The sequence below is a fragment of the Fukomys damarensis genome, unplaced genomic scaffold (genome assembly GCF_012274545.1).
Source record: "Fukomys damarensis isolate Sample0158 unplaced genomic scaffold, DMR_v1.0_HiC HiC_scaffold_27, whole genome shotgun sequence".
NCBI classification, from domain to species: domain Eukaryota; kingdom Metazoa; phylum Chordata; class Mammalia; order Rodentia; family Bathyergidae; genus Fukomys; species Fukomys damarensis.
This window is the reverse complement of record NW_022900939.1, coordinates 21551754-21574462: the sequence shown is the minus strand read 5'-3', so window position 1 is coordinate 21574462 and position 22709 is coordinate 21551754. Positions and strand designations below refer to the sequence as shown.

At 45.1% G+C, this 22709-nt stretch overlaps 1 protein-coding gene and 1 long non-coding RNA gene across 3 annotated transcripts in view; one reads left to right on the top strand and one right to left on the bottom strand.

Moving 5' to 3' along the window:
* Positions 1 to 22709, top strand: part of LOC104870286 — a 51909-nt gene continuing 29200 nt past the window's right edge. The window contains exons 1-2 of the long non-coding RNA XR_782502.2: positions 1 to 877; positions 6778 to 6940. This is a non-coding gene — a long non-coding RNA (uncharacterized LOC104870286). The remainder of the gene's footprint in view (positions 878 to 6777; positions 6941 to 22709) is intronic.
* On the bottom strand, positions 19530 to 21220 carry Pold4 (DNA polymerase delta 4, accessory subunit). Of its 2 annotated transcripts, XM_010635820.3 has the most exons (4): positions 20940 to 21209; positions 20615 to 20704; positions 20297 to 20408; positions 19530 to 19940 (listed from the first exon to the last, which is right to left on the bottom strand). In XM_010635820.3, the coding sequence occupies exons 1-4, from the start codon at positions 21034 to 21036 to the stop codon at positions 19916 to 19918; spliced, it is 324 nt and encodes a 107-aa protein (XP_010634122.1). In that variant the 5' UTR covers positions 21037 to 21209; the 3' UTR covers positions 19530 to 19915. The 2 variants fall into 2 exon arrangements, with proteins under 2 accessions (XP_010634122.1, XP_010634123.3); XM_010635821.3 differs by lacking the exon at positions 20297 to 20408 and having other exon boundaries at positions 20940 to 21220.

Below are 22709 nucleotides of genomic sequence, written 5' to 3'. Positions count from 1 at the left end.
TGGCGCTTGCGAGGCAGGCCACGAAACCACTGAGCTAAATCCCCGGCCCTTGTTACTTACTTTCTTCTTGAGGTGCACAGGAGCTATGGCCTGGTCTGAAGGCCACTGAGGCGGTAAAATAGGGGGCTTGAGGGGACGCTGGCACTGTCTTTTGGGGCGTCCGTGCTTCCTGGGGCCGTGGCGCTCTGAGGTGAAAGGGCTGGGGTCCGCGCGGAGGGGCGAGGCCAGTGTTTGGCCCTGGCGGGCTCTGCGCTGCTCGCTCTGCCACCAGTGGCTGCTCGCCCTCAGCCAAGGGCCTGCGCGCAGATCACAGGTACTGTCCTGGGCCTCGGGCAGAGCGCGGCAGCCGGTGGGAATGGTTCGTGCCGCGAGTGAATGAGGAGGAAGCATCGGGCAAGGCAAGGAGCGTGCCTGGGGTTGGACCCGGCTCTGCCTCTGACGGGCCGCAGAAGTGCCAGCTCCCAGCGCCTCTGCGCTTCAGTGCCATCCGCCCCTGGACCCCACGCGTTACAGTGATGCTTGGACTGGAATGTCTTGTATCCGTTGCAGTTCTGTTGCAGAACTTCAGAATTCTGTTGCTTCTGTGTGACCTAAGCAAATCCCTTCATCTCGCGAAGCCCAAATTCTCTATTCTGTAAAATAAAGGGCTTGAAGTAGATGATCCTAATGTGCCTTCTGGGGATATACTTTACTTACCTACACCTGGGTTCATTGCTACGCCATTCTTAGCACAAGAAGAATAAAGAAAGAAAGAGAGAGAAAAGAAAGCGAGAGAAAGAGAAAGAGAGAAAGAAAAAAGAAAGCAAGCAAACTGGGATGATTCTGAGCAAGAATCTCATCTTGGGATGTAAAGTTGGAAATGAATTTGTGACTTCAGGTAGGTAATTATTACATCTACTAAGCCTTTCCTGAAAACTGGCGGTAACAATAATACCATCTTACGGCCAGGGATGTAGCTCAGCAGTGTAGCGCCTGCTTAGCAAGCATGAGGCCTTGAGTTCACTTCCTGGTTCAGAAAAAAAAAAGTTCCACCTCAGGTTAAGAGTGTGTGTGTAGGGGGCGGGGAGTGGAGGGTTTTCTCTCCCTCAAAGCTCAGACTGGCTTTGAACTCACTATGTAGGCCAGGCTGGCCTTGAACTTGCGGGGATACTCAACCTCCGCAGTGCTGGGATTACAGACATGTGTTACCACACCTGGCTTGAAGCGTTAAACGAGATAAAGCATGCACCATGTTTCCCTGAAAATAAGACCTGGTTTATATTATTTTTTGCTCCAAAAGGTGCAGTAGGGCTTATTTTCCGGAGAAGTCTCATTTTTTTCATGTATAAATATCTGTATTTATTCAAATATTGTCATGTCATCTTCTGGAAAATCATCATAACTCTCCAAACCCTGAATTCCAGCCTGAAATTCTTGCAACTCCATTTTCTGTAGAACCATTGGCCCTATCTCTCATGTCTAGCAATGGGGTGCTCCTGTTTTTGTTTGTGTTCATGTTGGTTTTGGTTTTTTGGTTCTGTGAGACAGTCTCCCTATGTAGTCCAGGGCGGCCTTGAACTCATAGTGATCCTCCTGCCTCATTTTCCTGAAATAGAGCTTTCTTTAGATGAGCTCTTTTTTTTTCCGGTGTTCTATTTTTTAAATGAGCTCTTCTTGTCCACATAACTTGCTTGTAGTGCATTGGTAACACAGCTTCCAGTGATTTTATTATATGAATTCTTCACCCAAGTCACAACCTCTTGCAGACAAGGCTTTACAGTTTCCATCAAATCAAGTGTTAATTAAAGACTTACCAGACAGGAATGGCAAAAAAAAAAAAAAAAAAAAAAAAAAAAAAACAATGGCCTGGGATTTAGCTCAGTGGTTCCACTGCCTGCCTTGCAAGTGCAAGGACCTGAGCTCAATCCCGGTACAAAAAAAAAAAAAAAAGTCCACAAAAAAGGGACAAAAAAATTCCAGGCACCAAAATTCAGAAAACATTTATTTCATATGAGTGCATTAAATATATCTGTTATAACACACAACATATTGAATTAGGAAGATTCATATTAGATACAACCATGTCTATAAATTTTCAAGTGTGTACTTTATTCGTGTGTTGTGTCTGTACTCTGATTGGTCAGTCATTTCATTTGGCAATAAGTCTTAAATTCATCTGTTTATGTAGGTGTTTACCTCTAAAGGCACCTGCTTGAATATTTACAAATACCTAATTATTTTTTATGTTGCCATTTAACCCACAGCTGCTACAGATGGGTCTGGAGGGATCCAATACATTTTGAAAAGTGCATTCCAGAATAACTTATTTTTTTGCGACAGGGTCTCATTATAGAGCCTCCTGACAGAATGACTATTTTAAAAGTTCCCATAAAAATATGAAAACTTACAGCAGAAATCCTGGGAATTTCAGGCATGTAATCCCAGCACTCAGGAGGCTGAGGCAGGAGAATCACCAAGAGTTTCATGCTAGCCTGGGCTACATAGTGAAACCCTATCTCAAAAAAACAAAAAGCAAGGGCTGGAGATTTAGCTCAGTGGCACTGCCCCTGTGTTGCCCCTGATTTCTACCCCTAGTACCAAAAAACAAAACAAAAACAAAAAATCCTGGGAGTGGAGATTCCTGTTACAGATGATCCAAGACAATCTACTGACAAAAGCAAAAGAAAAAGATTTGCCATATGCCCCAGGAGCAAGGACAGAAAAACTGTTACTCACTGTGATACTTGTAAAATGCCAGTTTGTAATAATCAGTGCTATAAGAAATTTTACTCTAAGGATTTTGAAAATTAATTTTGTTTTTTAATGTTACAAATATATATTTTTCTTATGTAATATATTTACAAATAAAAATTCAGCATAAATATTTTGTGTTTTTATAAAAAATGAAATCTATGAGTCCTGAGGACACATCAGTAGTAATATGAAACTAAAATGAGTCAGTAGTAGCTGTAGGTTAACTATAATGTCAATAATATTATTAATTTATGTTTTATTGCATATTAATATTTTATAATTCAATAGTCTGCTGCAGGGCCAGGGATTTAGCTCAGTGGTTCCACGGCTTGCCTTGCAAGTGTAAGGTCCTGAGTTTGATCCCTAGTACCAAAAAAAAAAGAGCCAGGCGTGGTGGCGCACACCTGTAATCCCAGCACTCAGGAGGCTGAGGCAGGAGGATCGCTGTGAGTTCGAGACCAGCTTGGGCTACATAGTGAGTTCCAGGTCAGTCTCAACTACACAGTGAAACTCTGTCTCAAAAAACAAAACAACAACAACAACAAAAAATAGTCTGCTGTGTGTTGCAACAGACATACTAAATATGTCTGATTGATGATCTTTACTGGGGCTTATTTTGGGGGTAGAACTTATATTACAAGCATCCTGAAAGATCATGCCAGGGCTTATTTTCTAGTTAGATCTTATTTTGGGGGAAATAGGGTACAGAAGCCTAGTGTCTGCATAAAGTCCTACCCAAGTCCCAGATTTCTGGTAATGTTATCTTATTTAAAAAGTCCTAGCCGGGCGTTGTGGCACACATCTGTAATTTCAGCACTCTGGAGGTTGAGGCAGGAGGATCGCTGTGAGTTCAAGGCCAGCCTGGGCTACATAGTGAGTTCAGGGCCAGCCTGAACTACGCAGGGTGACCTTGCTTCAAAAAAAAAAAAAAAACCCAAAATGAATAAAAATTCCTTGGCCCTTCTGTTTATTTATTTGAGACAGGGCCTCACTAGATAGTTCAGGCTAGCCTTGAACTCACTATGAGACCTGCGCTACCCTTGAATTCAAGGCAGTCTTTCTGTCTTACCTTCTCAAATGCTGGAATTACAGGTATGTGCCAGCAAGACCAGCTCCTTTTCCTAATGTTTGAAGTCACTTCTTTACTTCTGGGCAAATCCGTCCTCCTAGGCAGGACAGTTTTATAGGCTAGTTAGAGAAGCTTGGGTCTTCTCACCCAAGGTTGGATTCTCAAGGGAAGTGTGTCTGCTCCTCCAGCTGTGGTCTGTGTTGTATCATTACTATGCAGCATCTAGGGAGGATGTAAAACCCAACTGCACTTAATGGGGAAGATACTTTTCCTTCCTTAAGATCTGTAGAAGATGTGAGCACAAACCAAACAGCTGAACATTGAATATATTTCTTTTAATCTGGGACCTCTGTAGCTTCACAAACAAGCCTTGTTTCATCCTTCAAATATCTTTATGTAGAAACCATTCCATGAGCGCTTTTGAGCATCTACTATTTGTGTGGCACCATGCAGGGTATCTGAAGGATATAAAAACATTATATTAGTTAGCTTTCCAATCTCTGAGATACAATACCTGGCACCCACAAGTTATGAGAGGAAAGGTTTAATCTAGCTATGGTTTCAGAGGATTCAGTCACAGCAGAAACCTCATCAGGGAAGGGTGTAGTGGAGCAAAGCTGTTTAGTTTATGACAGGTGGGAAGCAAAACAACGAAGTGCCAGAAAAGAGTGGAGGAGGGACCATAGAGTATCCAAGGTCGTACTCCATGGCCCACCCAAACGTACACCCTGGGCCACGCTTTACTAACCTGCCAGGCTTTTTTTGGGGGGTGGGGTACCGGGATCGAGCTCGGGTCCTTGGCTTGCAAGGCAGGCAGTAGAACTACTGAGCTAAATCCACAGCCCTGCCGGGCATTTCTTTTTTGTTTTGTTTTGTTTTTTTGAGACAGGGTCTCTCTATGCAGCCCAGGCTGGTCTCCAACTCACAGCGATCCTCCTGCCTCAGCCTCCTGAGTCCTGGGATTATAGGCATGCACCACCACACCCAGCTTCAGGCATTTCTTAATCTAATGAGACTGGCATATCAAGATGAATGGTAACAGATACATAGAACAAGCTTTGTAGATGACAGGAAACAGGGAGGTAGACCTTTTGCAGATAGGATGGGGATCTAAACATGGATGAAGGGGAGGGGAAATAAAAAGAACTAAGATGTGATATGTATATGTATCAACTCCTCATGGTGGATGTATTCATTATGTATTGCAAACATACTAATAAAATCCTTAAGAGATTTTTAAAAATCTTTTAAGAAACATAGGGTCCGGTAGAGAAGATCAATTACTTATACTGAACACATAATCGAGTAGAAAGTGATATATCATGAGTCATGTCCAGATGACTGTTACAGAGATTCAGAGGCAGGAGAAGCCACTGCTGAGTCACTATAATGAGAGAATGAGGATGAGACAGCATTGAGCCTCCTAGAGCATATGGAAAGTGTGCATAAAGCAAGGAGGAAAAAGATACTGAGAGCACTCTTCCCACAGCCTTGGGATGCATGGGAAAGTGTCTGTAGCCCTGAGTAGGTGAGGTCCTAGAAGATAGGAATTGGGTTTTGATCGGTGTTTGCTACCTTCTTGGCACATGACTTGTACACAGTACATACTAGTGAGTTGGGCCTGTGGCTTTCCCACAGATAAGAAGACAGGATCTCTCTACCACCCTAGCCCTTTTATTAGACTCACATGCCTTTTTTTTTTTTTTTAAGACATGGTCTGGCTATGTAGTTCAGACTGGTCTTGAACTCACTCTATAGCCCAGGCCAGACTTGAACTCACAGAGATCTTCCTGCCTCAGCCTCCCAAGAGCTGGGTAATGTTAGGATTACTGGTACGGACCACCACACCCAGCTTTCACATGCCTTTTGGGGGATGGGTACTGACAATCAAACTCAGTTTTTGTGCTTGCCAAGCAAGTGTGGTGCCACTGAGCTTCATCTCCAGACCTTCACATGCTTTTTTATGACACTCCTGTAGCACAAGAATGTGAACAAGCAGGGCCAGGGATTTAGTTCAGTGCCACCATGGCTGCCTCCCAAATGGAAGGTCCTGAGTTTGATCCCAGGTACCACCAAAGAGCAAAACAAAACAAAACATTTTTTTAAAGAATGTGGACAAGCAGATGATTACATGGTAAAGTCCATGTTGTTGGCCTGTTTAGTACAGTACCAGCTAAAGTGAGCCTAATGAACAAAATCTTATAAATGGAGAGTAAGGTCTGTGAGCCTCTTTCCCTGAGCTGAGCTGATGAGCCACAAGCCTAGGGTCACAAATCATTCTTGAGGACCAGTAATGGTTACTCCTTAGGCTCTGGTGTTCATTCTTGTTTCTCCTTTTCTATAGCCCATTTCTCCCCAGTGACTTTTTTTTTTCTTTTTGAGACAGGTTCTCACTATATAGTTCAGACTGACCTTGAATTCCCTACATACCCCAGGTTGGCCTCAAACTCATGGCAGTCATCTTACCTCAACCTTCCAAGTGCTGGGATTACAGGCGTGCGCCACCATGCCTGGCTCCAGCAACATTTCTTTCCCATCAGTCATCCACCTGGAAGTGGGAAACTGTCCATCTTACCAGTAGATTACTAAGACCTGCAGCAGCTGCAAAGAAATGAAGTTGGCTTTAGTCACTTCATCTTGAGGCTGACTTTTGGGGTTTTTTCCTTGTCTGGTCCTGCTCAGAAGCTAGCACTGAAGGGGAACTCTCAGAGACAGATGTGCAATAACCCATAGAGGGGAGTCCTACATGAGGATCCCAGATGGAGGTGTTTCTTGAGGAGGACACAAGTACAGGAGATTGAGGACAAGGCCTATTTAACTCATCAAAGGTCTAGATTCCAATCTAGATTTCTCTTGCTCTGCAGACGCAGTCACTCTCAAAGCAAGGAAGCTGAGAGAGGAAGATAAGTGGGTACAACCAGGGGGACGGGAATATAGAGTATAACTGATGGCTTTTTTTTTTTTTTTGTCCTTAGATATGGGGTGGTTCAGGATCTCGGGGGCCACATGTGCTGCTTTTGCTAGAGACAAGAGCCAAGGCAAGCTCTTCCTTTCTCCAACAGCCTGTGCTTGTACCTGGAGCCCAGATCTTATGTTTCATCCTGCCTCTGTAATTAGGTGCCACTTCACTGACTGCAGGTAAGTGCCTTCGGGTTTGTCAGGACTCCTTTGCAGCTAAGTTTCGTGAGAAACTTAGTAACTCCAAGCCTGGTGCCTGAGAGGAAGTTATGACAGCTCAGTGACTACTGTGGAGGTCTGTGTCAGCATATTGGTCCTTTATCATTTACCAAGCACTGTCACTTATGTGTGATCTCAGCAATAGGAAGATCTTGTTTTATGATTTTCATTCTTCCATATGAGGGTCTGAGTTATTAGGTTATAGGTCAGAAAGCTAAATGATGGCATTGGAACTAGCAGTCTTTCCTGCCTCTGTTGTCACTGAAAGGATACCACCTGCTCACTGAGGAAGTCACAGTCCTCTACTACCCTGAAACAGCCTTTCCTTCTCCTTTTCTATTTCAGCTAGAATTTCCTGCTCATTTTTCTCAGCTTTGCAGCCCAACCCAGTGACTCTCTGTCACCAGACAGATTAGAGGATTCTCTCCCTCTGTGCCCTTGCTACGTGTGAACTAGTTCTCATGGTAACAGGTCCTATCCAAGATCAAGTGCTCCTCCCTTTGGTTCCACTAGGTTTGCCCTCACCTATCAGCTTTCCTGGATAGCTGAGATACTTTAGGGAGTTCTGTATCTGGACTAGAGGACCAAGAATAAGAAAGCTGTTCCTCCACTAGGTAAGCAAGAGTTAGCAAAAGTTTGCCTGGTGAGATTGGCATGGGTAGTAATGCCTCACTCTACTCTTGACATCCCTGGCAGAGCTCAGGGAGCCACAGAAGTACAGGTATAGAGTATACATGACAGGAAAGGGCATAGGAAGCATAAGCCCAGGCTAAAGCAGGTCAGAGATCTCCCACCTGTCAGCCTAACTGAAGCCAGAGACAGTTGTGAAGGGTGGGACAGGTTTGGGTGAAAGAGGGTAGGGTGGGGAGAAGAAGCTGATGATATGCATCCTAAATGTTTTGTCCTCATCTGGCTTAAGGAGGCTTGGAGCTGAGTGGGTTTACCCAGAACAGTAGCTGCCTGTCTTCCTAGACAGCACATCTCTTGGTTTGGCAGACTTCACATTCTGGGAAGGCCAGCACCCTTTTCCACAGCTTCCCCTGGTGGCTCAGCTAGATGAATCCTCCTGCTCTGTCCATGGGCTGATGATCTCTTCTTCCCAAATGCTCCTATACTGGGCTGAAGCTCTTTTCAACACAGAAATGGGACTTTGGGAGGCAAACTGAGTGCAACTGGACAGAGTAAGCATTTTGGAGCAACAGATAGGTTTATTTTGGGATCTGTAGGATGGCCCAAGCTGATAAGCAGAAATTGCCCCCACCTGGGTCTGTGTGATGGGTGGGACTGGCTTAGAGCAAGCCCCATAGGCTATCACCGCAGCACGGTTTGCTGCCAGTTCTCTCTGGCCCACATTGCCTTCCTGCTCATTGTTAGCCTCCTCCTCAACTTTGTTTAGTCATCTCTTCCCTCTCCACTTCCTGCTGCTATATCAGAGCCCTCCCATTGTATACTACTATAAAACTGGGTAAAATATACAAGGATTATGATTAGATTTCATCAAAAGCAGAAGTGGGCTGGATGTGATGGTACACACATGTCATCCTAGCACTTTGGAGGCTGAGGCAGGAGGATCATTGGGAGGTCAAGGCCAGCCTGAACTACATAACAAAACCCTGTCTCAAAAACAAAGTAAGGGCGGTCCAGGGATTTAGTTCAGTGGCATCATGCCTGCTTTGAAAGTGCAAGTTCCTGAGTTTGATCCCCAGTACAAAAAACAAGACAAAACAAAACAAACCCAACAAACAAAAAACAATAGGCAAAACTGACTACTGAGAGAAAAGAACTGGAGGTCAGCTCTACATTAACTCTGGCCTCAAATCTCTGTCTAGAGACAATTTGCTGCTGACCACAGGACAGAGGTGGAGCCCAGGCAGAACACAACAGTTCTATCGAGCTGGTTGGGCAGAGCTCAGTGATGAGGGCTCCCCAAGGACAGGTAGAAATTGTGAGACGAAAGGCCAGAGAGATAGGTGCTGTGCACAGGGAAGACACCCAGGTCTGCATGTGAGTTGTCTATGAATCCTTAGCTGAAGGCTGGGCTGCACACACACATGGTGAGACTGTGTGAGACCAGCAGAAGAGCTGCTGCTGCTGCTGCTGTGGTGTTGGGAGTGGATTGGAGATACTGAAGTTCACACAGTTCTGGGAGAGTTTGAGTTTTGGCCTCACTAGAATGGATGAGTTTGAGTTCTGATCTCTCTATGCTGCATTAATATCCTGGACACTGGGCTGAGACATCAGTAAAACAGTGGAGAGGATAGTGACTAGAGCAGTCTGGCCCACCACAGGTGGAATAAGGTAGTATTTGCTTACATATTATCAGTGTCTGATTTTACACCATAGTGACAGAGTGAAAAGCTGAAAATATTTACTGTCTGGCTCATTACAATGATTAGTTCTTTGCTAACTGCTCATACAGAGTGAGGGCTACTCTCAACCGGGCCTAAAACTAAGTCTTACAAATGAGATTAAGGAGAATTGCTAGACATGAATTGCCTGACAGAACAAAATTCACTGTTCTTTTTTTTTTTTTTTTTTTTTTTTTTTTTTTTTTTTTTTTTTTTTTTTTTTTTTTTTTTACTGGGGATTGAACTCAGGTCCTTGTGCTTGCAAGGCAGGTGGCAGAACCACTGAGCTAAATCCCCGGCCCTAAATTCACTGTTCTTTAAAAGAAAGTATTATGCAGACAAGCCCAGCATACAATAAAAAATTACTAGTCATTCAAGGAAGGAGGAAAATATGACCCATAAATTAGGAAAAAAGTGGTCAGTGGAAACATACCCTGAGATGACCCAGATATTGAAATTAGTGGACAGTCCCTCAAACAGCTGTTAAGGAAAAATATGGTGGTCTTAATGGGAATCTCAGGAAAGAAACTGAAACTGTTACAATTAACTAGAATTCCAAACTAGGCCTAGTAGCATACGCCTATAATCGTAGTATTTTAGGAGACTGATGAGGAAGATTGCAAGTTCAAGTCCAGCCTGGGCAATTGAGCAAGACCTTGGCTCAAAATAGGAAAATAAAAAAGAGGGCTAGGGATTTAGCTCAGTGGTGCCACACCTGCCTCACAAGCTCAAGAGCCTGAGTTCGAGCCCCAGGACCAAAAATAAATAAATAAGGGCTAGGGTTATAGCTCAATGTAAAGGCCTTGGGTTCAATCCCCAACTGCCCCCTCCCCCCACAAAAAAAGAAGAAAAGAAATATCAGTATTGAAAAGAGCAATATCTAAAAATGAAAAATCTATGGGATAAGGTTAAAATAAGATTGAAAAAGAAGAGTTGGCAGCGGAAAGGGGCATGAACAATAGAATCACCTTTAAAATGCTAACAGGAAAAGAATTTAAGGCAAGAGTTCTATATTCAATGAAAGTATCTTTCTCCAAGGGAGAAATAAAGACATTTTTAGAAAAATGAAAGATGAGCCTGGCGTGGTGGAGCACGCCTGTAACCCCAGCACTCCGGAGGCTGAGGCAGAAGGATCGCTGTGAGTTCGAGACCAGCCTGGACTACATAGTGAGTTCCAGGTCAATCTCAACTACATAGTGAGACCCTGTCTCAAAAAACAAAAAAGTAGGGCCAGGGATTTGGCTCAGTGGTTCTGCTGCCTGCCTTGCAAGCACAAGGGCCTGAGTTTGATCCCGGGTACCAAAAAAAAAACAAAACCCAAAACAAACAAAACAAAAAAAGAAAAGAAAAATGAAAGATGAAGGACTTTGTTATGGGCAGGCTTGTACTGTGAGAAATACTGAAGGGAGTTATTCAGGGTAAGAGGAAATTTGGAAACTTGGGTCAATTGGATGGAACTAAGAGCCATGGAAATGATACTATCTGGATAAATAGAAAAGAACAGCTTTTTCTCTTCTCTTAATCCCCATAGGAGACAAATGATTGTTTGCAGCAAAAGTATTATTAGTGTAAGATATAGTTCATGATGTATGCAGGAGTAAAATGTATAATAATAGCACAAAGTGGAGGAGTAAATAAAATTATATGATTGTGAGTTCCTTACATTTGTGAAATCTCAAGAAGTGCAATTAGACTCTGATAAATTAGTGATGCATATTATAATTTCTAGAGCAGCTCAAATAAAGAGGTATAGCTAAAGTCAAATAGAGTAAATACAATATAATACTAATTATATTCTATATATGTTCTAAATAGTTGATATACAGTTATATATTGAAATATGCAATTATATATATTGAATATCAAATTACTTGTACACATATTGCTTATAGTCAGTTCCTCAAAATAATTCAGGAAAAGAACAAAAGAGCAAAAAAGAACATACAGGACAAATGGAAAACAAATAACAAAGTGATAGACTTTGTTATGCACTATGTTGTGTCCCATCTCTCACCTCAAAATTTTGTATGTTAGCGCCTGTGGTGTAGCTCAGTGGTAGACCACATACTTACCATGTACAAGGTCCTTGGTTCAATCCCCAGAACCAAAAAAAAGAAAAAAGAAAGTAGTGGGGATGGTGGCTTACGCCTGTAATCCCTGCACTCGGGAGGCTGAGGCAGGAGGATCTCTGTGAGTTCAAGACCATCCTGGGCTACATAGTGAATTCCAGGTCAGTCTCAACTATATAGTGAGATACTGTCTCAAAAAAACAAAAAACAAAAAAGGTCTAGTGGTTACAGTATATATACATTTATCAAAGCTGTGCACTTAAAATCTGGAATTTTGTTAGATAAGTTATACTTCAATAAAGTTGATTTTTACAAGTCTGTATGCTGACATCTCCAAGTCAAATCCAATACTAGGGGATTTTTCCTCACTTTCCTATTCCATAGATTGTCTTCATTTTTTCCTAGTGTAGTCTCTGCTTCACAATATCTATGTATCTATTCATTTTTTCTGTCATAATAATAAATAGCAAAACAATTTTGAAGTCGATATACCAATGCCATTGTCAACAACAAACCTATTAAGAAAAGTTTAGTGTTACTTAGTACTTCGTTTGTTTTCTGAGACAAAGTGTCACTATGTAGTTCAGACAGGCTTTGAACTCACTGTGTAGCCCAGGCTGGATTCAAACTAACAACAATCCTCTTGACTCAGCCTCTCAAATACTGAGATTATATGCGTGTGCCACTATGCCTGGCTTTTTTTTTTTTTTTAGTTCTTTTGTTTGTAGGAAGTCCATGAACAATATCCAAAATTTACTTGACTTTTTTTTTTCCTTTTTTCTGTGGTGGAGATTGAACCCACCTAATGCTGTACCACTGAGCTATACCTGCTGCTTTTACTTGAATTCTTACATTGTTTTCTGTGGTTATATTATCAATTTGATCTATCGTAAGGTTAATTTGTTACTGAGGTATTTGTGCTTTTTGTTGTTGGGGATTGAATTTTGGGCCTTCATACTGAGCTACATCACCAATCCTTTTCTTTATTTTTTATTTTGAGGCATGGTATAGCTACGTCCCTAAATTGCCCAGGCTACGCTTGAACCTGCAGTCCTCCTGCCTCAGCCTATAGATGTGTGCCACCACCAGTCCCATCTCATTTGTTGCTATTTATATTCAATATCTGTATTTTTCAAAAAATCTCTTCTAGCTAGGTATGATGTTGCATGCCTGTAATCCCAGCTATTGGGGGGGCTGAGGTAGGAGGATCATCAATTCAAGGGCAGCCTGAAAAACTTAATAAGACTTTGCCTCAAATTAAAATGTAAAAATTGGCTAGGGACATAGCTCAGCGGTAAAGTGCTTGCCTAGCATGCAGAAGGCCCTGGGTTCAATCCAGAGCACCAAACAAACAAACCTATTTTGATATAATGTTTCTAAATATGTAAAATATGTGGTGCAAGGGCTGAACTATGTTTTAGATGAGATAGGGTATGTCCAAGGTAGTGCTGCTATAGACCTGAACTATATTTTAAAACACCCTTAGAGATACCTCATTTGCATTGTCTTCACCACATTCTTCCCTACCCCCAACAGTAAACCTTTATTCGTTACTAGTTTACACTTACTGTATTTCTTTTTTCAAATATATATACAACAACTTGGTAGTATACAAAAGTAGTATACTATGTATTTAACAATTTATCCTTGAAATCTCTATACCTTGGCTAATGGAAACTTGGCTTTTTTAAAAAAAAATTATTCTATAACTACCCAATGCTCCCCTGGGTGGGTTTATTTAGTCAGTCTCCCATGGGCAGGTGCATAGGTTATTTCTAATATTGATGTTACAAATAATGCCATAATGAGTGCACTTGTGCATGTGTTGTATTGTACTTGTAAAAGCAAATCTTTGGGGTAAATTCCCAGAAGCAAGATTGTTGAGTCACAGGGTCAATGCTCTACTGAACCTTCTTACCATAAACAGGTAGCAGATGGCTTCCCTCACAGTGAATGTGGTATAAAGGATGCAGATCTGTGAGTCTGAGATAACTACAAAACCACTGCATTACGTGACATAATAGCTTCTTATCCTTAGTGGAAATGTTTCCATTATTTTAAAGATTTGTTGAGTTCATGACAGCAGGACAAGAATTGTTTCTTACTGTTTTGGTTTTTTCTTTTTTTGAGACAGGGTCTTGCTATGTAGTCCAGGCTGGCCTCAAACTCACAGCAACCCTCCTTACTAAATGGGTAATACAGTTACATGGTTCAAAGTTTAAAAGTATTACTCAATGAAAAATTCCCTGTTTCTAATTTCAAAGCCACCAAATTACCTTCTTCTCAAAGACATCTAATGATATAACTTCCTTAGATGCCTTTTCAGATACATAATACAGTACTGTACATATTATACAAGCAAAAACACACACATTTGCATCTGTGTTGCACTGTGTTGCACATATGTACATGCATTGCTAGGGATCAAACCCAGAGGTCCCACACATGCTAAACATGTGTTCTACCACTGAACTATGCCCCTGGCCCTATACACACATATTTTTCCCCAAATGGTAGCATATTTACACTGTTTTGTAAATCTTTTTTTTTTCTCATTTAATTGTATATTTCAGAAATCAGCTTACAATCTACACTGATACATGAAGAGCTTCCTGGAACTTTTGCACAGTAGTTTTTTGTCTGTTTGTTTTGTTTTGTTTGTTTTGAGACAGAGCCTAGCCATGTAGTTCAGGTTGGTCTTGAACTCACAATGTATCCCAGGCTGAGCTGGGCAGCACGAATAGGCTAAAAGGTAGGTATGAGTGCAGTGGGAAGGGGAAAGATCAGCTCTGAGTGTTTGCTCTGTAGCTGTGCATCCGCCAGGTCCAGCAAGGTGTTTGTTTTTTTGTTGTAGTGCTGAGGAACCCAAGGCCTTATGCATGATACCTAAGTGCTCTGCCATTGAGCAACATCCTCAGCCTTACTGTGCTCTAGTTTAGAGCGCTCATGTAGATGAACTAGAGATCTGCCTACACAGAAAACTAAGAATCTTTTCAAAAATCCCAAGCCAAGCATGGTGGCTTCCACCTATCCCAGCTACTTGGAATGATGAGATTGAAGAATCACAAGTTATAAGCCAGCCTGGGCAATTTATCAAGATCATGTTAAAAAAAAAAAAAAGAGGGCTGGGGATTTAGCTCAGTGGTGTCGCACCTGCCTGGTAAGCACAAGGTCCTGAGTTCAATTTCTGGTACCCCACCAAAAAGGGCCGGGGATTTAGCTCAGTGGTTCCACCACCTGCCTTGCAAGAGGAGGGACCAGAGTTTGACCCTTCTTACAAAAAACAAAACAAAACAAAACAGCAAAAAAATAAGCCAGGCGTGGTGGCACCTGCCTGTAATCCGAGCACTCAGGAAGGTTGAGGCAGGAGGATTGCTGTGAGTTCAAGACCAGCCTGGGCTACATAGTGAGTTCCAGGTCAGTCTCAACTACATAGTGAGACCCTGTCTCAAAAAGAAAAAAGAAAAAAGAGCTGGGGACATTGCTCAGTATGAAGGCCCTGAATTCAACCCCAGTAATGCCATTAAAGAGAAAAACTCTCAGGGCCAGGGATACAGCTCTGGGGCACCATGCCTGCCAGGCAAGCATAAGGTCCTGAGTTTGATTCCCAGTACCTTAAAAAAATAAAAAAAGAAAACTCTCATAAGTCCTTGTTGCTGTATTGATCCAAAGCTATCTCACCTGGAATTGGTTTCAGTTTCTTCTGTTTCTAATCCAATTCAAAAAGTTACCCCTTTCCCTTGTTTACTTTAGTTTCTTGGTAAGTTATCTCCTTAAGCCTTTAAGCTATCTGTGAGTTTGTTGCGGGTGGATATATATCGCCACATGAGTCAGTAAAGAGAGGACTAGTGTGGCCCTTGTGGGCAGATGACAGTCTGAGATTCCATAGAGAACCACAGTACAAGGAAGACAGAAGGAAGGGGATACGTGGAGATGAAATTAGGGCAGGCCATCCCATCCCCTTGACATTCTTTCTGATGATATCTGCCTGGACACCTCTGTGGCCTCGCTCATCAATGACCACTTGGGATTTCCTCCATCACCCTCTGTGACGTGCTGCACCTTGGTTCTCCTGCCACTGACCCCTCTTCCTTCTGGGTGGACGGATCTTCTTCTACCTTCTTCCTTAGAGAAGTTTTGCAAGCACCTTCCTTGGTCTTCACACCTTCCTTTCTCTCTTTACTGTCACGCTGCTGGGTTCACAGGTCACTTCTGTGCAGGTAACTCCCCTGCTGTCCCTTGGAGGCCACCATCTCTGCTGAACTTGAGCTGTTTATATTGCACACCAGATGTTTCCATTTGGGTATCCTGTCATCATCTCAAACTAAGCATGTGTAAAATCGAGCCTGTTTCCCCCTCCCAGTTTCTAGTTTTTCTTCTCGTGCATAGCACCAGCATTCTCTTATCCATCCACACTCAAAACTTGTCATTTCTGATGCTTCCTCCCCATTCTTTCCTTCCCAGACACGAGTCATGACAGCTTCCTTTTCACCATCTCACTGTTCCTTATCCTTCTCATTGTATCTTCTAAGCCAGGGTCTCAGCACCCCATGTTTTAGACATTTAATAGTTTCTCACATCACCTTCCTGCCTGCAGTTTTTACCCCAGTCTCTTTCATGCCCAGCCAGCCAGATTTTCCAGGATCATTTATCTTGTCTCTCTTGCCCTAACACATTCTCACAACCATGGGCAATGATCTAAGCTTGTTGGGCTCAGGCCCAAGAGCCTCTTTTTTGGCTCTAACCAGCCTCACTGGCAATATGTAATCCCAACTACTCAGGAGACTGAGGCAGGAGGATCTCAAGTTGGAGGCCAACTAGGCAAATGGGCGAGATCCTGTCTCAAGAAAAAAGAGGGGTTGAGTATGTAGCTCAGCAGCAGAGCACCCTTTTGTTCTCTCCCCAGTACCACTCACCCAAACACACACACACACACAAAAGAGCACAGGCTCTGGAGCCAGACTCTGTGATCAAACCCCATATGTTGTGTAACTGTGCAATACTGGATTTCTCTCTACCTGAGATTCATTCCTTTCCTTCCACCTTCCATCCCTCCCTGTGGATGTTCCTGGGGCTTTCCTTCCTGAGCCCTTACAGCTCATGTCTCTGGCGCTCCTAGGTTGCCTGGGGGCAGCACTTGTATTACAAGGGTTTGTAACTCTCCCCATATGTAGGCCTTATCTCAGCAACTCCATCCTAAGCATCTGGAGCACAGGTGTGGGGTGACTGAGTGGCAGTGAATTCCCGCCCTAGTGTATTTACTGATTGAGCAAGGCATTTTTCCTCTCACCCTCAGTTTCCCTTATCTGTAAAACACAGCTAATGCTCACCTGATGACATTGTTCTGAGAACTCAGTAAATAATGTTGCCCCCAATGTTCAGCACAACAGATGATACTTAGGGCCAAGCTCTCAGTAAACATCTGCTCCTCAAATATTCCCATCCTCCAAAATTCCCATCCCTGTCCCTACCCCGCCTGCTCTGCCACCTTCCTGTCACTGCGGGTGCACCCTCCCTTGTGCCCTAGTTCCTGGTCCTCCCGACCTTCACTCCTGCAACTGCTGCCCTGTGTTCTGCAGCACTGCGTCCCCTCCCTGTTGGACACTCTCTTCATTGTGTGACTTAGGCTGCAGTATCACTCCATCTAAAATAAAAGACACAACGAAACCTCCCTTAACTTCATACCTTTCTAGTTACCACTCCAATTTTCTGTACAGTAAAAAGTCCCTGAATGAGTTGGCATATTCCCTGTTTCCACTTCTACTGCCAGTCCAGGTAAACTGTTAGCCCATCCCTACACAAAATAGCTCTTGTCAAGGCCTCCAGTGACCTCTGCATGCCTGAATCCAGAAGATCATTTTCAAGCCTCTTGGGAAGCTCTGAGACCTGAAACCCTCTGCCCCGGCCTGCCAGCCCCTCACTCCTCTGCTCTTCCTCTATCCTCACTGGCTGCTCCTGTCTCCTTTGGTACATGCCTTCTCCTTAGCCTGAGAGGAGGAGGCCTCAGGATGTCCTTAGATCACTTCTTGTTTCTACATTCAATCAAGCAATCTCCTGTACTCTTGTGGCTTTAAATGCCATCTAAAAAATATCCAAGGTTAGATCTCAAATCTAGACCTCTCCAAAATGCTATACTTACATTTCCTCAACCTTCACCCCAGGGTCTTTTCGCAGATGCTTCAAATCCCACAGGTCCAACACCAAACTCTTGCTCACCACCCCGACCTCCCCTTCCTACAGTCCCTCCACCTTACTAATGGAACTGTGCTCTTCCAGTCGCTCGAGCCAAAACCTGTGGAATTATCCTTGGCTCCTGTCTTTTTTGGGGGGTATCGGGGATTGAACTCTGGTCCTTGCGCTTGCAAGGCAGGCCACCGAACCGCTGAGCTAAATCCCCAGCCCATGGCTCCTGTCTTTTAAATACCACAAGTTCTTGTTAGGCAGTCCTCCCTTCAAAATACAGAGAGAATCGGCCACCTCTCACCAGCTTCCTCCCTCCACTCTGGTGCATATCATTGTCACCTGTCAGTAGGCTGATTCAATGGCCTTGTGAGCTGCTTGGCTACCTGTCTTCCCCCAAATCCACAGTCTCTTCACCCACAGCTGCAGTCATGTTTTCACAACATACGTTCAATGATGTCATTGTTTAAAGCCCTCCAGTGTCTTCCTCTCTCACTCAGAATAAAATCCAGATTTCTTATCATGCCCTGCAAGACCTTATGGCATAACCCATAAACAATTAATAAAATTACTGATATGGTTGGATATAGATCTAAAAAGAAAAAAAAGAAAAAGAAAAGCCTGCTATCTGTGTGTCCTCATTCCCCAGTGACTCTCCCCTTGCTCCCTTGGCCCAGCTGCACTGGCCTCTACACTGTTGTGTAAACAGGATGGAAATGCTCCTGCAACTAGGACTTTCTACTTGTTCTTTCTGTCTAGTACACACAGGTGTAAGCCTTACCCCTCACTTTGGTCTCTACTCAAATCCCCACCTCAGCAGAGTGCCCAATAGCATCTCTGGCATTCTCTGCTTCCCGGTGGCCCGTAGCCCTAATTTTCCCACTACCACCTGCCATAATTAAGTTCCGTGTTTGTTTTGTCTATCCCCTCACCATCAGTAACACCCTACACAGACCTTTGGTGCCTGGCAAGCATGTGCTGGGCAGGGGCATGATGTCAACTGGAAGAGCCTGAGAGGTATGGTTCCTGCTGTCTGTACTGCCACTTACCTGCTATGTGCTTTTGGATAACTCTACTTAACCTCTCTGCACTTTAATTTCCCTTTCTGTAAAATCTACCAGAAGATTTTTTTTTTTTTTTGAGACAGGGTATTGCTTTGTAGTTCAGTCTGGCCTTGAATTCACTATGTAACCCAGGCTGGCCTTGAACTCCAGGCCCTCCCCTTGCCTCAGCTTCCCAAGTGCTGGGATTATAGGCATGTACCACCATTCCTAGCTAACCTGAAGATTTTTTAAAGATTACACACTTAATTATCTGCTCAGTCAGAGGGCAGATAACAAGGCATTCAGCCCCTCTCTAGGCTGTTTGCAAGGAGTAAATGTGTAGGGCTGTCTCCATCCTGGGATGGACAGCTGAAACAGTGCATGAAAGTAATGCCACATAAAGGGTGACTCAGTCATTATCCATATTGTGTCCTGACCCGGAGCCCCCTAAGCATTGTTCCTGCCAATAGCTTGTTCCCTTCCAAAGGCCCTCAGATGATGACCTTATCATGACTTTATTGGAGCAGGTCCTGAAAGTTGAGACTCCTGCTTTGCTTTTGATGGAATTACCCCTTGTCATGGGAAGCAGATGTGTTTTCTGGGCATGCGTAGGTCTATCTGGACCTTATGAGCCATGGCCCCATGGAGTCTTCTCTGCCAAAGCACCCATGTTTGTGAGATGGCCAACACTGGCCAAACTAGGTGGCCAGCAGGTCAGGTAGGCTTTTCCAGCTGGGTAAGTAAAGGTTCCTACAGTGGTTTTCCTGTGTGCCACCAGAGGGCACTAGAGATTGCTCAGCTCTGGGGAGAACTCTGTTAAGGGTGTTGTTGGCTGTCCTGCCTAGCTTGCTGGGGACTAACTACTAGCTAAAGCAGGGCCATGTCAAGGGAATGGAGATCAGAATTCCAGGCTCAATGCTCTTTATTGTAAGCAGTAGTGAACCCCTTGCCCTGTGAGCTCAGCCAGTCCTGCCCTCAGATTGCCAGTCTACAGTGAGAAGTGCATCTTTACCTCCTGATTCATTTGGCATAAGGCTTTGCTTGCTTTGCCACACCATAGGTCATGGCCAGGTCCTTGTTCCCAGTGACCACTGTCCATCTTGGAGATCCACAGTCTGTCAGAAGGGGCTGTAGGAGCCTGCTGGTTTAATGGAGGTACTGAGACCTCCAGACTCAGCTGCCAAATATTCTTCCACAGTAGAACTGAGCTGAGCAACAGCGACTGACTCTTACTTCTTTCCTAAAGCTCTTGGTGGCGAGCAGGAGTGTCCAGGGGAGGATGGCCTAGGTGGTACCTCAAAGGGGATAGAGATGCCAGAGGCTTTGGAAGATGGGGTGGGAAGGAGGGAACACCAGAGAAAAAGTCAGTTAAGTTCCTTGATGGCATTTCACCAGCCCCAGTTCTTAGCTGTTGCCTATAGTCTTGGCAAACCCCTCCTTACTAAATAGTCCTTTGGGCCCTAGATGCATCCTTCCCCTGCCAGTAAATCAGAGTTAAGAGTTAACATGGCTTCCTGAACCAGACACCTTGGAGAAGCTTCTTGCCTGCTCAGGAGGACCCCCACACCTGCATTTATTTCTCCCTCAGGTCAGGGGAGCCCTCACCCAGGCCAACAGGGTGGCAAGTGCCTAGAGAAGGCCCTGGCTTCCCAGAAAACCATCCCGGCCTGTCCTGACCTGTACTGGAAACGAGGGTCTCCGGGGTGGCTCTTCAGCACCTGGCACACCTCTGCGGGTGGCTCCAAGCCCATCTGCTCTGCTCTATGCCAGCGCTGTAGCCGTGTGATCCCTACCAGAGTGGGAAGGAAACTCAGGGACTTCATAGAGGGTTGAGAAGAGTCCAGGCTAAAGAATGGGGGAGGGTGTCTCAAGAGCCTCCTTAGCCCCCAAACTCAGTGGCAGTACCTGAGTCAGGCAGATATTGGTTCATGTTCCAAACATGTGGGTGACAAGACTGGCTCAGGGATATGCCTGGTAGGTGGGGTGGATTCTCACCTGTGCAGGGCCCGTACTCCCAGGCCAGGTCAAATTGCCTCAGCAGCTCCAGCTCGGCTTGCTCCTTGCTGGGGATCTGAGGCTCTTCCCCTGCAATGATACGCTGCTCCTCAGGCCTGCCCAGGCCTTTGCCCTGCCCCTGGCCTCACACTTGTGTCACTGTTCCTGGCTCTTTCCCCACCCCTTTGCCTCTGTCATCCCGCTGCCCGACCTTAGACCTTGGCTAGGAAGTAGAGTATATGCTGGCTTCCCCTTCTATCTGTCCCCCACCCACTATGAGGTCCCTGCGTGTCCAGTCCCTCCTCCATCCCCATGCTTCAGAGACCTAGTTCTGGTGCCAGTTCCCCCTTGCTGTGCCCAGCGGGTCCCTCCCTCCTCTTCACAACAGGGTAGGAGTCAGTGATGAGCCGCTTCCGGACCATGGCGGCCACCCAGGCAGGCGAAGGAGGCGACTTCGGGGAAGAAACAGGCCAGCGGGCGTGCGAGAGACAGCTGCTGAGAGAGAGAGAGAGAGAGAGAGAGAGAGATTGGGCCAGAGAGAAAGATGGGCCAGCGACGGGCAGACAAGATGACCCAGACAAGTAAAGAGAGGAAGTCTCCCGGTTCCAGAGAATGACGCTTGTCCCCCGCCCCCACAAGCACACAAACATCAAGACCTAAACCAATGGCAGGCCACCTCTGTGGGGTAGGGCCCTGATTCTAGCCAATGGCAGGGGGCACAGGGCTGAGGGGCGGGGCAGCAGCCGCAGCTGTGTTCTGGGGGAGGAGGGGTTAGGCCAGGGCGGGGGACCTGTCAAGATGCCCCAGACTTCACCACCTCCTCTTGCCCCCCATTGGTCTACATAGGTCCCGTGGGACTTGCAGAGCGTTATCCTCAGCCTCTCACTTCCCGTTTTCCCTTGCTAGGCAAATGTTCTTTTCAACCTCGCTAATCCCCATGGCCGGTTTGTAACTCCCCTGAGCCCAGCTGGAACCTTCCACTCTTGAGTCTTTGGCTTGGGAGCGCTGTGGGGGTAGATCTGGAGGTCCAAAGAGAGTTTGGCCTAATCCAGCCCGCTTCCCTGCTCTCACCCCACCCTCACCGACTCCAGGAGACCTGGCTGGAGAAGCCTATGCGTTCCGAAAGTTCCTTTCTCACAGTCTGCGCCTGGAGACACTGCCCACTCCTAGTCCAGGCAGGCCATTGCCTTGGCCGCCCTCCTACAGCCTGCCCCTGCCCGCCAGACTACTCAGGAAGATTCCATACCAAGGAGGAGGCCAGAGGAGGGGTCTAGTCCCCCATCACAATGTGATTGGATCTGCTGTTCTTCACTGGCCATATCTCTTCTGTGCTTATGAGCATAAAAGAAAATCAATACACTTAACCCTCATAGTGTTTTAGCATGTGCCAAGTACTGTTCTAAGCATTTTCACACATATTAGTTCAAAACAGATATCAAGGGCTGGGGATTTAGTTTAGTGATTCCGCCGCCTGCCTCCCAAGCACAAGGGCAGCAGTTCGATCCCCAGTATTAAAAAATATATATATCATAAAGTTTTATGAAAGTAGGAAGGATAGGCTGATATTATTGGTAACAGGCTTTGTGGGGCCCCCATGAAACCACAAACCCTCCTTGTGCCTGGAGCTCACAGGTTGCAGGGAGAGGGGCTGTGCAGTTTTCAACGTGAAGCTGTAATTTCTAAAAGAAAGAAAGGGTGGGTCAGAGCTCTGTGAGGCCGCAAGATGATTAGCATCAAAGGACTTTTGGAAGAGGTGGGCTGCTGTAAACAATATGTCTCATTTCTCCACCCATGACCTTTGTCTCTTGGGCTCTTGTCATTGCTGACTCACCCCTACTCTCACCTCCCCCTCACCAACTTCCTGGCAGCAGGAGAAAGTGCTGGCCACTGGGAGTCTGGGAACCAGCACTGGGACCAGCCCAGCACTAATCACCCTCTAGAAATCCCATCCGCTTCTTCCTTCCGGGGGTACGAGGTCCAATGCCTGTTCAGAGGCCTCTGCCTTCCTGCTTCTCTGCAGGTCTGGGATCTGGGAATAGAGGAGAATACTCTGGAGAGACCACCAGAGGGGAAGAGCAACTTTGTCTTGGGGGCC

Coding starts and splice junctions, on each gene's coding strand:
- Pold4 (XM_010635820.3), bottom strand. CDS start 21,036: ATGGTCCGGAAGCGGCTCATCACTGACTCCTACCCTGTTGTGAAGAGG. Junction 20,705..20,939: donor GGAACTGGCACCAGAACTAG/GTCTCTGAAGCA, acceptor GTATCATTGCAG/GGGAAGAGCCTCAGATCCCC. Junction 20,409..20,614: donor GGAGTACGGGCCCTGCACAG/GTGAGAATCCAC, acceptor CCACTCTGGTAG/GGATCACACGGCTACAGCGC.